This window comes from Pelecanus crispus, chromosome Z, assembly GCF_030463565.1.
Source record: "Pelecanus crispus isolate bPelCri1 chromosome Z, bPelCri1.pri, whole genome shotgun sequence".
NCBI lineage: Eukaryota > Metazoa > Chordata > Aves > Pelecaniformes > Pelecanidae > Pelecanus > Pelecanus crispus.
The window spans coordinates 54,881,505-54,896,558 of NC_134676.1; the positions used below are offsets into that span (position 1 = coordinate 54,881,505).

Sequence of the window (15,054 nt, forward strand, 5' to 3'; positions counted from 1 at the left end):
TCCGGGCTGTCCCGGGGGCCGTGCCGGGGGCCGTGCCGGGGGCCGTGCCGGGGTCCGGGCTGTCCCGGGGGCCGTGGTGGGGCCGTGCCGGGGGCCGTGGCGGGGTCCGGGCTGTCCCGGGGGCCGTGCCGGGGGCCGTGCCGGGGGCCGGGCTGTCCCGGGGGTCGTGGCGGGGCCGTGCCGTGGCGGGGGCCGCGCCGCCCCGGGGCCGACCGGGGTCTCAGCGCCCCGCGGGAGGGGCTCGCCCCCCCCCCCCCCCCAACCCCGCCCGCTCTCGGGCAGCGCCGGCCCCGCCCCGCGGCGCGCGCCCAATGGGTGTGTGGGGCTCATTTGCATATTTGCATATTGGCGGGGACATAAGGGCCTGGGGCAGGAGCGGCAGTGGCAGAGGGTTGGCTTGCCGGTGTTTTCCGGGGCTGCCGGCTGCTCCCAGAGTGCTTCATTGGCGTTGCATTATTTTTGCGCTGCAGTTGTGTTTTAAAAAGAAAAAAAAAAAAAAAAACCTAAAAACTTTTTTTTTTTTAAATTTTTTGCACCGAAACTTTTCTGCCGTGGCAGAGCGCGGGGAGAGAGGAGGCGAGATGGGGAGGAAGGCGTTTGTGGTGGCCCTCTGCCTCTGCCTGCTCCGGGTGGCTGCTCCGGGAGCCGCCGGCGGTGAGTCCCCGGCCCGGGGAGGGGGCGGCGGGGGGTGGGGGTGGGGGGCCTGGACGGAGCCCGCAGCACGCACGCGGCGGGGGGTGTAGGGGAGCTGCCGGGCATGCCTGTTGCATTCGGATGGCGGGTGCGTGCCGGCGTGGCGGGAAAGGGGAGTCTGCAAGTTAGCTTTGTGAGGCTCTCCCGGGGTGCTGGGGATGCTGCGGGAGCTGGGTGGCGTGGGGTGGCCTTGGAAGGCTCTGGAGAGCCACGCTGGGGGGACCTACATCCTGTTGGGACAGACCCGGGGCTGGTTCCCTGTCCGGAGCGCAGGCACAACCTGCCGGGCTGATGGCACGGGCTGTGGAGGTTTGGGATGTGGGGTTTTTTTTATTCCCCCCCGGCCCCGGAGGAAGGTGGCTCCCACGAGTCCCTTGCTGGAGGTGGATTGGCACAGCGGTAGCACCACGGTGGGGTCCCTCGGCTCCCTGCAGGGCCAGGATCCCTCGTTGTGCATGGGACTTGCCCATTCCGTGGGTGCCCTGCATCCCAGCTTCCTACCGTTCTTGGTCCGGATTGTCTAAGGCAAAGCTGAGTTTCATCATTGTCATGATGATGTGTTTGGGTTGTAGTTAATGTAGCAGAATCCATTAGAGAAAAAGTGAACAGAGGGGTATACTCTCACAGTGTCTGCGTATACATATATGACTGTACTTGCACTACACCTATTGTACCTGCATTTGTGTACAGGCACCCTACAGGCTAGAGAAAGTGCAACATGTGCGAGTGTTGGCTACTAGATGTTCACTAATGCTCTCTCAGTTAATCACAACATGATTACAGCTTTAATGAGCAAAGAGGTTAGTTTTAGGAGACCAGTACACCTGAAATTCATGTTAGCAGTGCCCTGTTACAGTCTGTCTTTATTACACTAGTCTCCCACGCATAATGTCTATCTTTAAAAGTCCACAGCCTTAGAAGAAAATGTGACTGTAGCTTTTAAAGCTATTGTGTGATACTAAAATGGAATATGGAAACTTCTTTTTTCACTGCAGGTGCTTTTGTATTTCTTTTGTGTACAAGGAAGCTGAAGGGAAGTATTCAAAAGAAAGAGGATGGGGTGCTAGGGCACAGCCAAAGGAATGTGTTCTTGCTTTGCATCCAATGTTTTGCCATTAGAGACAATCAAAAGTAGTTTTCATCGCAGTATCCAGGTTTCATACAGTATTTCCATTTCTGTGTACATAATGCTAGGAAACTGTTGTTTATCAAAGATTCCCTTTTTAAAACTGTAGTTCAGGTGCACTGATTCTGGCAAATGCATTGTTATATTTGGCATCCTGTGCCTCATGTGGGCAGTTTAACTTTTGATTGATATTCCAGATGCTGTTACTTCCTCGAAACTTGCATTCTCCACCCAGCTGACCAGTGATAAGCAGTTTTCTTCATCAAAATCGGTTGCCTTGGGCTTCCCATGAAGGAAGCTTGAAGCTGGATTCTCTTGATTAGTGTGTAAACTTGTATTTGTACTGTCTCAAAATGCTTAAAGTCAGTGGGATGCTTCCAAAATTCATAGGAGTCCCTAACTGAATGGAGTTTCATAAATTGCAAGTCCAAAGTCTCATGAGGTTTAAACAGGAAAATGAAACTACTGACTTTTCCCAGTTTCTAAGCATTTTTTGGACTTTCTTCTGAGTGCTATGATATTCTCTATACCTTGACATACAGGACAGCTTTTTTAAAATATTAAAACTGAGATTATGTGAGTGGAGGTGTAAGAAAAGCATCAGAAAGTTTGCAGAGCATGATAAAATGATGGAGTTTGGCAATGCAGCCTGTAGGCTGTTAGAAAAGCCAGCTCGGGTCTGAAATTGGTGGCTTAATTCTTAATTCTGCTCCCATTTCCAGTTGCCTAATCCCTTTGTAGGTCTCCTTGTTAACTGTAAGCACATAGCAGTAGCCAGAAAACTTTATTTTGTAACAGAAGCTTGTATTTTCAAGTGTGTACCTGGAAGCTTTTGCAATACAGAACACATGCCTTTATACCTCTGCTGAACTAAGCCTGGGAAAGTGTAGTTTTTAGCAAAAGCATGGTTTCACTTCCATGTCTGCTTTTCTTCAAGGCATTGTTTAGAAATGGACTTGGAATTTCTTGTCACTAAAAACTATTTCAGTGTCTCGGTACGGATGCACATGAATTTCTTTATATCTAATTTCTGTATCTACATTATGTAAAACCTGAGGCAAACTCAGGTAAATTTCTATCCATCTTTCAGAAACATGCTGAAGAATCCCCATTTCTGGGTTTTCCCTGGTTTAATTAATTTGGGTTGAAACACATAATTAGCTAACCAGTGGTGAGTGTGTATGTTGACTGTCTCTGCATTTCTGTGCCTTTGTGTAAGGCTGTGAGACCCAACTGTTTGACTGGCTCAGTTAGGATGTGATTCAAGGAGACTTCTCACTTTAAATCTATGAGGAAAAGGTCTGTGACAAAAGTCTACATATGGGAAAGTTTGGTTTTGAAAAATTTTTTTGAATAGACCAAGGTACTTTGAGGTACAAAAGTATAAGTGGGAAATGCTAGCTTTCTGAAGTGATACACTTTGTAGCTGCAGTTTTAAAGCATGGCACATACAGACGTCAGTATGTGTGGTGAGTGGGTACATACTATTATGTACCTCTGTACTGTATTTCTAAAATTTAATCTGCAGAAGGTGGGAGATGAGGCGGTACTGCAGTGTGTGTGCAGCACAACGTGAGGCGCAGACAAGTTATCTTGTGCTCTGAGCCATACAGAATTCGCAAAGCCAAACTCGGGCAACTTTTGAGGGTAGCTTCTTAATGAGCACATCATTAAGAAGTTGGTAACAAACCCCACCACACACACTTCCTCCTCCAGAGGGTATCTTGCTGCTGGGAACTGAGCATATGTGGACATTAGACAATGTGACACTTTTTGTGAGCATAAAAGATGTTAATTGCTTCTTCTGACTTTTTAACTCCATGTACAACATAGTTAAATGACCAGAGTGGCATTCTGCTATTTCCCTAACTCAGGGGCTGTTGCTTTGCAGGTGCTGCTTTCCTGGTAGTGACTGCATCTCAGTGCTCCAATGTCCTTAAATCCCACCCAAAGATTTTTAGGCTGAAACACATGAATATTTGTGAAGCACTTTGCACATCTTCAGTGGTAGGTGCCACTGTACTGCAATCTTTCTAAGTTTGGTGCACTTTTCTAAATGCACCTTTAAGTACAGTGCACTTAGAATTGTAAATTTAGTTTATCACAAGCTTATTCCAAAAGAGATGTGGTCTGAACTTGTATGCAAATTCTAGCATGCGTCTGTAATTGAAAACACACTACAAGACAGGATATAAATTTATTTTAGATTTTGGCTGATTATCAGATAGATATAATTTTGGACTTAAACCTAAGTATTAAAGGAAGCACTATTAACTAGTGAGCAGGTGGACTATTCTTGTTCACCTTCCTGTGCTGGGCAGGAATATACATAATTGAAAGTCCTTGCATTGTATGCCTTACAGTTGAAAGCTGTTCTTGGTCCTTTCAAGGTTTTACTGATTCACTGCTGAGTGAATAGTTATAGTTGATATTTAACAAATCAGCCTTTGGGACTTTTTCTGGCTAGAAAGTAAATAGTGTAAGTCTAAAGATTTGTTTCAGAAAGGGGTTATGTACTCTTGGTGAGAAAATGAAGTTTTGAATGTGCAAAAATACGAGAAAGGGGCAACTTCTGAGAAAGATCAACATTTGCTTAGTCTGGTAAATTCTGCTTTCAGTATGTAAAGTCTTATATTCAGTTATGTGAATACATCTGGTTTGGAGAAGGGTGTTTTTCATAAACTTGATCCCTTCTTTAGGGGGAAGGAGGCAGGAAGGGGGCCCTCAGTGTAATTATCCTGGATTAGCTAGCCAGCCTAGTGTAGTCAAGGTCAAAACCTAAAGCTGAGCACTGCCTCTGTTCAGTGAACAGTTCTTGTTACTTCCCTGCATGTGCTTTGCTTTCGGCAGGTGAGCAGTCCTGATGACCTCAGACAATGTTAAGCTGTTGATTGCAGATGACAGCAGTCTCTCCAAGGCTTGTACATAAGCATTTGTTGCCAGCCTGTGTGCTGGTTTTACACCTCATGCAACAGGTTAGACCCTGATTCCTGTGCCCCTTCAAGCACAGCGGGAACCTCCCAGACTTTATACAGCTACTTGAGGGCTGAGTGAGGTCAGGTGTAAGTCAGTGCCCTGCTGAGTATGGTAGCTTGAATGAGAAGACCAGAAAAACTAAGTTTTAGAAAAAAAATTAATAGTTCATTATTTATTGCCTCTGAGTGGTGCTTTATGGAGAAATACAAATCTACCAGTTATCATAGAATACCTCTTCTGCAGTGGGAGAAAGAGGAGGAGTGGAAATCTGTTTTGCATGTTTGGCATGAGGTCATCACCGTGTCCCTTTGCATTCCCTATGGTGGCTTGGAGCCATCCATTAACATGTGCTTAGGAGTTTGTGAAAGCTTGGTGGTCATGATGCCAGGAAACACAACACTGAACAGGACAGAGTTGGCCTGAGTTCAGCTGCACTTGGAAAACAGGCAATGAATATTTACTAAATGCAAGTTGCCAAAGTAGGGCCCAGTGTTCAAAAAGCATTGGAGTTTAAGTCCACAGTTAATTACAAGGTCTGCTGGATACAGAAGTACTTAAGTGTTGAATCAGATGTAAAAAAGAGGAGGCATTTCAGTTTCTTCCAAGACAAAGGAAGTAGTGAGCACGAAGCCTGAAGTCACTTCTCTGCCTTGGCAGGAATGAAAGGAACGCTATGAAGCTGGAGGGAGTTCTCTAAGAAGTGATCTTTTCAGGCCATCACATGCTTCCTTACCACCAGTACATGATCTTGATGTGTTGTCCTATCACCCCCACCCCCGGATTCAAAATAGCTTCAGGCAGAGGAAGGTTTTTTCTGCAGTGTTGGTTATCAGATGATCTGAAAAAATACAGCCTTCAGAATATAGGCTTCTGCTTTGCTAGTTCAGTTTCCTTAATGGGTGTCTAATCGTCTCACCTGCTGTTTTTCTCTGTTGGTAGAAAGTTAAAGCTAGCATTTTGTAAAACAGTGGTGACTTTGCAGGTCTAATTTTTAATGCACTGCAGCTACTGGGTGCTATGAAGAGCCTTGTTGGGCAGTGATTATTGGTGAAGTGATGTTGAAGATGGACCACCAAAATATGTAATAGTACGGTAGGAACTTGCTGCTTTCCTGCATGCACTGTCTGACTGTCCTGTGCAGTTTTTTGCACTGCTGTGGGAATTCAGAGGTTTCCTATTAATAAAGTAATGGGGAAAATACTGACTCCTAAAAGGAATTGGTACCTCTGACAGCTGGCCAGATTCTCACTGTTTTAGCAGGACCTTGGAGGGGGAGCAATTTTCACTCTTTGATTTCCTCTTTAAATGGCTGTTGTGGTGCAAAAGGAGCGCTGTAGGAAATGAAAAACACATGTCCTGTTTCTTGACTTTTCCTGATACCTCTCTGACATCATACCTGTGATTTCTGAATTGTTTGTCCTAATAGTCCTAAAACACTGCTGTACGTTTTCTGTGCTCTTGCACAGCAGAAGCTGAGACCAATTTCGAGGGAATTGAGAGCAAGTTTTCCTTACGGACACCTGCAGAGCCCGATGAGGATGTCTGCTACCTGGTTCCTGGGCAGGTGGACAGCCTGGCACGGTGCAACTTCAATCATACCAGTAAAACCTTTGTGGTGATCCATGGGTGGACGGTAAGAAGAAAGGGGAGGAATCTCCCTTTTAACCACACTCCTGATAAACTGCTACATATGTCAGTACAGACATACACCACAGATAATATTAAGAGATCTCCTTTTTTAATTAAAAACACCCTCCACAGGTGACAGGAATGTATGAAAGTTGGGTCCCGAAGCTGGTGGATGCTCTGTACAAGAGGGAACCCGATTCAAATGTCATTGTGGTGGACTGGCTAATTCGAGCTCAGCAGCACTACCCAGTGTCTGCTGCATACACTAAGCTGGTGGGAAAGGATGTTGCTATGTTTATTGACTGGATGGAGGTAAGACATGTAGTCACATATCTCATGTTGTACATAATGTCCTAGGAGACACAACAGCAATGATGCAGCCATGTTAATCATCTCCTGTTGGGTACATGGAGTTAAGCTGTTGCAGACAGTACTTTTGCTGGACGGGTAAAATCCCAGCTTTAATTTAATGGTTATCTCTTATACAAGGAGGCCTTTTATAGGGCATTCCAGAAGCTTCACCCTGTGGTCTGTGGAGTCCTATGAGTCCACAGTATTTCTGAAGGCTCTGTGAGAGGTAGCTATGAAAGACAGGTTCCTATGTAATATACAGCAGCCAGTCCTTGAGAAACAGAAATCTGCCCTGCCTTTGGGAAATACTTAGGAGATCCAGAAACTGGTGGGGAGGGGGTGGCTGAAAACCTTTGATATAATATGCAGTCCTGTGTTCTGTTCTGTCCTTCATCCTGCATTCCCCTCTGATTAGATTTTTGCCTTAGGTTAGTTAACTCAGGCAACCTGGTATGGCACAAATTTATGTTAATTGTATTTAGTGTTTCTTCTATTATTCATGGCTCAGAGAGAAATCCCAGTGTTTACAAAACATTTTCCCTTGTGTCTTCTGATGTTTTCCCATTTGACTTCAAACAAATTGCTCTATTCTACAGGAGCAATTCAATTATCCTCTCAACAATGTCCACTTGCTGGGGTACAGTCTAGGTGCTCATGCTGCTGGGATTGCTGGGAGCCTGACCAAGAAGAAGGTGAACAGAATTACTGGTAAGAAAACCTGTGGTTGTAGAGTGGAGAGGTCTGTCTCTTTGATGCTGAAGTATTATGTTCCTCTGGAAAATCACCAGAATAATTGTTGCTTGTTGGCAGTACTTAGGTTATGTGTTCATTCTTTATTGAATCAGCAGGGCTGATATTTCTGTAGCAGAACTGGAAAAGCTTAAGAAAAGAACAACAAAGGGTGGTGGGTGAGAAGCCTTGATCTGCTTCTGCACAAGGAATGAGTGAGCAGGCAGGGATTCATTGGCTATGAAAAGAGACTAGTTGGGAGGGGGATGTGATTGAGACTGGCCAAATCAAATCCAGGGCTTGCAGAAGGTCACAGTATCTCTTGCAGCACAAGAATTTCAGCTGGTTGTCTTCGTCCTGGTGATCATCCCTTGCAGCTGGTGGGAGCTGTTCAAAAAACAGGAGGTAGATCCTCCTGCAGTGGGTGTAGTACCTGCAGAGCTCTTTGCCATGGGATGCCGTGGATGCAAAAAGTTTATACAGGCTTAAAGGGAGATTGGACAGATAATCAGAAGATATGGACTATGGGTTACTAAAAAAAATTAATCCTAACAGGCTCAAGTAATATTCTAGGCTGAAATAACACTGGGAGAGTTTTGGGAAGGGAGAGAAGTATATGCTTGCTCTGTTCCTATGCATGCTTAAATGTCTGCTTAGGGTGACTTTTGGAGGCTGAGAAGTGTGCTGGACAAGGTGGAGAGCACGGCCACTCTGGGGCTCGTTTATAGTCCAGCACCTGGAGAGCCGAGCCCCTAGCACTGATCTTGGTGACAAAGGAAATGCCAACATCAGCAAATGAGGCTGGAAAAAAAAAATCACTCATCTGTGGTGTTTTCACTGCTGAGAGAGCTTGGGAGTGGCATTCAAATGGGAGCCTAGCTCCCTTCCTTGTGGCACCCTTTGCTCTCTTACCTGAGCCTGTCTATGACCCCAGATCCACAGTTGTGCTGGGGGGTGGGCTAGGCAGCAGTTGTGTCAGGAAAGGCTGACTCCTAGGAGGTGGTAGATGAAAATCAGGAGGCCAAAGTGCTAGTCCCTCTACCCTTCCTTTCTCTCAGCTGTGGCTTTGTTGCTTTCACTGAGGCTGCCAAGCCACTCAAATATCTGTAGCCCTCTGTTATACCCCCACGGTTGCCCTTGGTGCCCAGGGTGAACCTTTCCCTGGGAAAGCAGCATCACCTGTGAGCACAAGGAGTGATGGGGTGTGGTCCCTGAAGTCCTCACAGCAGGGGGAGGCAGCTCAGACTGGGTGAGGCTAAGCAGGGGTGGGCAGCCCAGGTGGTTGTCCCTGGCTGAAGGCTGCAGAAAAGGCATGTCCTGTCAGCTCTGCCTTCAGCCATCTCTCAAGTAGTTGTCTGGATTCAAGAGATAGTACTTGTTCACTGGCAGAATAGTTCTGGGTGTTTTTGATGTCAGTGTTGCTGCAGCTTGACGGTTTACCATAATAATCTCCTTCCCCGTAGGCATGTAGACAGTGAAGCTCTTGTTTGTTTCCCACTTGTTCCCCTAGCAGGGAGTTAGCAGCAAGACATTTTCCACACTTCAGACACTTCAAATAGAAATTTTACAATTCTTCTGTTTCTTGACAAGAGAGGAAGACATTGAGAAAATACTTACTAGCTTATTTCTTCCATCCACTGGAAATGCTACAGCTGTGAGGAAGTTATCTGGGCTTCTTTACATATGTGTACATACACCTTATTTTTTTAAAGAGTGACAGCACTTCAAGGTAGTGTATTTGATTCTCCTGTATACATGAATGCTACTTAAATGATCCCACTGTAATGTCTGCAGTGACACAGGCACCATATGCCATACTCCAGCCCAATGTGGTGGCTGAGTTTGGCATTTGTTATCACTGTCAGTGTCTTGGGCAGATGATAGTCTCAGTTTTTCTTTATGGTTTGCCCCATAAAGGGCTGGATCCAGCTGGTCCTACCTTTGAGTATGCTGATGCCCTTACCCGCCTCTCCCCGGATGATGCTGACTTTGTGGATGTCCTACACACCTACACTCGAGGCTCTCCAGACCGCAGCATTGGGATCCAGAAGCCTGTTGGACACATTGATATTTATCCTAATGGTGGAGGCTTCCAGCCAGGTTGCAACCTGGGAGAAGCACTCCGTCTGATTGCTGAAAAAGGCTTTTCAGGTGAGGCTGCTCTGAAACAAACAGTGTAACATCCAAAGGGAGATTTTCAGTAGCCTGCAGGTTTTCTGCAAGCAAAGACCTCTTTGAGAGGCACAGGAACTTGTTCTTTTAAGTGCTTTTAAGTCACCCTATAAAGCCCAGCTCTGGCATAGTGGATTGTGCCTGTTGACAGCATCACTTAGGGGTTTCATCCCTTAGGGGTTTATATCATTATATGCATGTGTGTATACATATTACACATCTTCTTTCTTTAAGATGTGGATCAGCTGGTGAAATGCTCTCATGAAAGATCCATCCACCTCTTCATTGACTCCCTCCTCTATGAAGAAAAGCCCAGCATGGCCTACCGCTGCAACACAAAGGAGGCCTTTGAGAAGGGTCTCTGCCTGAGCTGCCGGAAGAACCGGTGCAACAATTTGGGTTATAAGGTCAATAGAGTGAGGACTAAGAGAAACACCAAAATGTACTTGAAAACCCGTGCTCAGATGCCCTATAAAGGTAAGTTTGCTTAGTGGTGAGCAAGACCGGTACTTTTGCTCAGCTGTGTGTCAGGGTGGGTGCATGCTCCAGATGACAAAATTGCTGCTTTGGTACCTGTGCTGAGCAGGGGTGAAGCTTGCCTGCAATTTGCCATTAAGTGCAAGCTAAAGTGCAGTCACAGAAGAACACTGTCATCTTACTCAAGGTGTGGAGGTGGCGGGTAGAATACAAAAAGGAAAGTATTTTGTAACAATTTTCTAAGTAGCAAAATTAAGAGACTTACTCTGTGGCCTGGTCACTTGGAACAACTGACTCTTCTAAATTTTTTCAGTATTTTTCATCCAAATGAATTTGTCCTACTGCTGGGAAAATAATCAGCAGAGCTCAGCCTGATGAGCAACTTCTTCAAAGATGTGCAACCATCAGACTTGTGCCTTTTATAGTGCCTTTGCCAGGGGAGCACAGCCCTCATTAAAATATCACAGCACTTCTTGATACCCATTGCTGCAGTGGTAGGTCTGAGAAGGACATTGCCAGAAAGAACTGGAAGGCTTTCAGCTAGGGAAAAGGCTTCCGAGTTGAATTTTACTACTTTATTTTTTTCCTCCCTAGCTTTGACTGTGCCACATGGTATGCTCACTGTGTGCATTGTGTGATGGACCAGCAATCAGAGGGCACATTCCTGCAGTGTTAGAACAGCTGCAAGGCTAGTGTTTTGTTGGCATTTGGTGCTTAATCTGCAGTGTCAGTGGGTTGAATTTTTTTTACCAAGGCTCCTGGATGAGAAGGGCACAGCTCACTTGTTTCAAGTCAAGGATGGCAAGTCTTACACACTTAAAACAGGTTTGAAGGCAATACTGCAGATTCTGGTGTTATTATAGTGGCAATCAACTTAAATGCAGAGTTTAGTTGCAATAACTGCAAAAGTGTTTTTTAAAGTGTGATTCCTTTGAATCCTAGTCTTTACTTACTCACAAAAATAGTTCCCTGGATACCTGCAGGGAACTAAACTCCTCTGTTTAGTGATGTTGGTGTATTGCAGGCTAGGATTTGCACGGGAATTTTGGGGTGGTTTTGTCACCAGCAGCCTCTTTGGAGGTTGAGTTTTCCTAATGGCCTTTTCTTTTGTGTTCTTCCAGTCTTTCATTACCAGGTCAAGATCCATTTCTTTGGAAAGACTAATACGACAAAGACAAACCAGCCATTCCTGATCTCTCTCTATGGCACTCTAGATCAGAGTGAGAACATTGCTTTCACACTGTGAGTAGCTACAGAAACAACTGCAGTGTACTGTTGAGTCTACTTACATCTGTTAAAGCCCGAGCTGAAAAACTTGTTCTAGCTCCAGCTACAGAAATCTTACAGGGTCCCAGCATGTGCTCTAGCTTCAGCAGTGGATGCATCCCCTTGATCAAGGGCAAATGATCTAAGCTCTATAGGAGCTGTTCTTGATAAGAGATCTGAAATATGGAAATGTGAAGTCTGACCTGTGGCTCAGCCTAATAAGAATTTTTCTGGTGTGGCAGGTTTCTTGTTTTCTTTTCTTTTCAGTATCTTTATGCCATGTTACAGCTGTGTTAAAGCTCCTTAAAAGCAGTCTGCAACCTGGAATTAATTGTCTGATGGGTCTGAAGGCCTCGGTGCAGATGCTGAGGGAGACATGGGATTTGCTTCCACAACTCTGCAAATAAGCAGAAGTCTGTGCTTACATCCCTGCACCTGGGCAGGCAGGGAACCAGGCTGGAAAGCACCAAAGTCTGTTTTCTACTCTGAGGAACCTAAACTGTTCCTGGCTGGTGCTTGCCTGGCTTCTCTGAGAGCCACCAGCACTGGAGAAGACACCCCTTGCCTGGCAGTCTGTCCCAGGGTTTTACCAGCCTTGCTGCAGAAAGCTTTTCCTTGTGCCTCTACAAAAGCTTAGGGTAGTTTTCCTTCATCCATCAGAACTATGGAGAAGGTTGCTTCCTTCTGTGAAGTACATAGAATCATAGCACCATGCTCTAACCAACTGAGCTAACCCGGCTGGTCGTAAGTCCTGGATCTGTGTTTCCCCCTAATTTTCTTTCTGTCCAATAGTTCCCATTTTTTTTTTCCCCTTATTCCCCTCCCAACAGGCCTGAAGTCTCCTCAAACAAGACCTTCTCCTTCCTGATTTACACAGAAGTGGACATTGGTGACCTGCTTATGCTGAAGCTGCAGTGGGAGAAAGACACCTTCTTCAGCTGGTCAGACTGGTGGACTCCTTTTACATTTGACATCCAGAGAGTCAGAGTGAAGTCAGGAGAAACTCAGAAAAAGTAACTTGTTCTGATTGTTATAAGCTATATTAGTTTTAATTGACAGTGTTTCCTGATTCCTGGTATCTTGCAGGGTGGGACAAAACATGGAAAGCAGTTACAAATGGGTGCAGCACTGATAATCAGGGCTCCAGTGGCACCAAACTGGCATTTATGTCAGCCAAGTTCAGTTGTTTTGCTTCCACTGGGATCTGCAATCTGTAGTTTTACTCCCACACAACTAATTTGCATACCACTATCTCATGTGCCTCAGGTTAGTTATAATATGCTGGAGACGATCTCCATGAACCAGCATCTCTGTATTTGTAGTTCTTTTCTCTTTCTAGACATGGTGCACAGGTTTTCTTGTGAAGAGCATGCTTAGGAGGAGATTTTTAGAAATGCTTTGAGAAGTGCGTTTGCACAAGAAATCATTGCTTCGATTTTCTTAGGGGTTGGGAATACCTAAATGGTGGGTGAAAACTGAAAACACATGACTGCAGGATGTTGCTAATGCATGAATGTTAAAACATCAAAGTCTGAACAGAACTGCTTTGACCTGAACCTTTTGAAATAGTCATATTCACTCAGCATGAGATCTTGTAACAGAAAATGGACCCAGAACAGAGTATGCATGTCATATGTACAGTACTGTGAATAATATGTTCCTTCTTTGAATAAACAAGGCAGTCACTTTATCAAAGAACAGTTATCAGAGCTGAACAAATATAGGGGTGGGGAAAGTACTGATAAATAGAAAAGCAACTGCTCAGGTTTGCTGGAATTGGCAACCTACTTTGTTTGCACATGCTTGAGGGAGTAAGGCTTGCTTCCAAGATCATTCACCTGACAAGTCACACAAGGACTGGTGTAAATAAAGATCCAAGGGACTTTGAGATAGAGTTTCTGCTCTTAGCCACAAGAAGATTTTATGCAAAGAACCAGCAGAAGTTATGGCTACAGTTTGAGGTCCATGCATAACGCATTTACCAGTTTTTCTTGCATAGCGTTTCTTTTGTCACAGAATTCTTTTAAAAATAATTTTCTTACAGGCTTGTAAAGTAGTAGTGCCCCACATGACAAAGTATAAAGACTGCTTCCAAGCACCAGTCCTGTTCCTATGGTTAAAAAGAGACTTACGGCTCATGTGATTGTCCAATATTTATTCCACAGGGTGGTGTTCTGTTCTCGAGAAGGCACCTCACGTCTCAGTAAGGGAGAAGAGGCAGCAATATTTGTGAAATGCTTGGAGCAGCCCGTCAACAGGAAGAGAGGAGGGTATGAGTGATCACTGGGTTTTTTTGGGTTGGGGGAAACTTGAGTGGTAGCAGGAGGATCTAATAAAACTTCCTGATGTAGTTGACTTGTGCATTAGTCCTCTCAAGGCTTCAGAGGCATCACAACTCAGACTAACCTGAGGTTTGCTTATGGCAGCTTAAAAACCCCTAATTTGGTTCTCTGCTAACCACTCCTTGTGTGGTTGTTGGCATGTCTGAAAAGCAAGTACAAGTCACTGCCTCTCACATTCACATGGTGGCCAAGTATAAATGACTGTCAGAGAGGGTTTACAGACAAGACAGTAACACAAAGAGGAAAGCACGCATCTATCTAAAGATGCCCTACATTCACCCTTAATTGAAGAACATCCAAACATCCATACTGAGTCAGTCCAGAGCCTGCCCTCCCTCACTGGCCAGCAGCAGATTCGGAGGCTGGTACAGAAACTGAGCAGGCATATGCAGGTGCTCTTCCTGTCATACTGCTTTCTGCTGGCAACTGCCAGGTCAGTGACTTCCTGAGATTTGCATCTCTGATTTGGATCAGAGATTGAGTCTTTGTGTTTAATAGCCCTTTAATTTTTTGATCAATAATGTTTCTGCCACAGAGTAAACTTTCAAATGTGGGGCCAGATTTATTTGGACTTTATCCAGTAAAGTTTGAGCTGGAGAAGTGGTTATATTTATTTTAGTGCAGTTGCTGTGTGTGAAAGGTCTCATGGGGACACTTCTAGACTGAGATCTAGTTCTACGTAAAAAGGCATATGTGCTGACCTTTACTCCAGGGCAATGACCTGAGGAGGCCTTGAGAGTGCTGTGTGTATTTGATGTGTAAAATAAAGCCGCAGCCAGGAAAAGCCCAAGCTTATAATTTATTTGCTGGTTAAGTAGTATTTTTTTAATCTTGAGTCTCAAAAATAAGTCAAAAAGGAACAAGTATCTTATGTCTTCCTCTTCACCTTACCTGTCTTTCCCCTCACAGTGCCAAGAAAGCCTCTAAAGAAAATTCTGCTCATGAATCTGCTTAAGTGACAAGAATGAAGATTTTCCACACTGGGGAGGAGGAGAGTCTGTTCATCCCTGTGGACTGGATGTTCAGAACCAAATATATAGAAATATTTATCTGCTGCTGGCTTTTTGCCTGCTATTCCTAGCTATCTTAGGAGGCTTCTTGTAAGGAAGTCTCAGCATACAAAGTTACTAACAATAAAAATACATTATCCAAATAGTTAAAAAGAAACCCACAAAACAACTTGCCGAAGGCTTGAGTGCTGGGAAGGAATAAGTAATTTTGCTTAATCATGGTGCCTTGTGACAAGGTTTCTTGACATTAAATCCTCCATAGCAATTTTCTAGTATTTATTGA

General features: G+C 44.9%; 1 protein-coding gene across 2 annotated transcripts; it reads left to right on the forward strand.

The window, feature by feature from the left end:
* The first annotated feature begins 581 nt into the window (after nt 1–581).
* LPL (lipoprotein lipase) lies at nt 582–14,716 on the forward strand. 2 transcript variants are annotated; one of them, XM_075726350.1, is made up of 10 exons: nt 582–654; nt 6,262–6,428; nt 6,557–6,736; nt 7,372–7,483; nt 9,422–9,655; nt 9,911–10,153; nt 11,275–11,395; nt 12,250–12,432; nt 13,585–13,689; nt 14,671–14,716. In XM_075726350.1, the coding sequence occupies exons 1-10, from the start codon at nt 582–584 to the stop codon at nt 14,714–14,716; spliced, it is 1,464 nt and encodes a 487-aa protein (XP_075582465.1). The 2 variants fall into 2 exon arrangements, with proteins under 2 accessions (XP_075582465.1, XP_075582467.1); XM_075726352.1 differs by having other exon boundaries at nt 6,265–6,428.
* The last annotated feature ends 338 nt before the right edge of the window (nt 14,717–15,054 follow it).

Coding starts and splice junctions, on each gene's coding strand:
- LPL (XM_075726350.1), top strand. CDS start 582: ATGGGGAGGAAGGCGTTTGTGGTGGCCCTCTGCCTCTGCCTGCTCCGG. Junction 655..6,261: donor TGCTCCGGGAGCCGCCGGCG/GTGAGTCCCCGG, acceptor GCTCTTGCACAG/CAGAAGCTGAGACCAATTTC. Junction 6,429..6,556: donor TGGTGATCCATGGGTGGACG/GTAAGAAGAAAG, acceptor CACCCTCCACAG/GTGACAGGAATGTATGAAAG.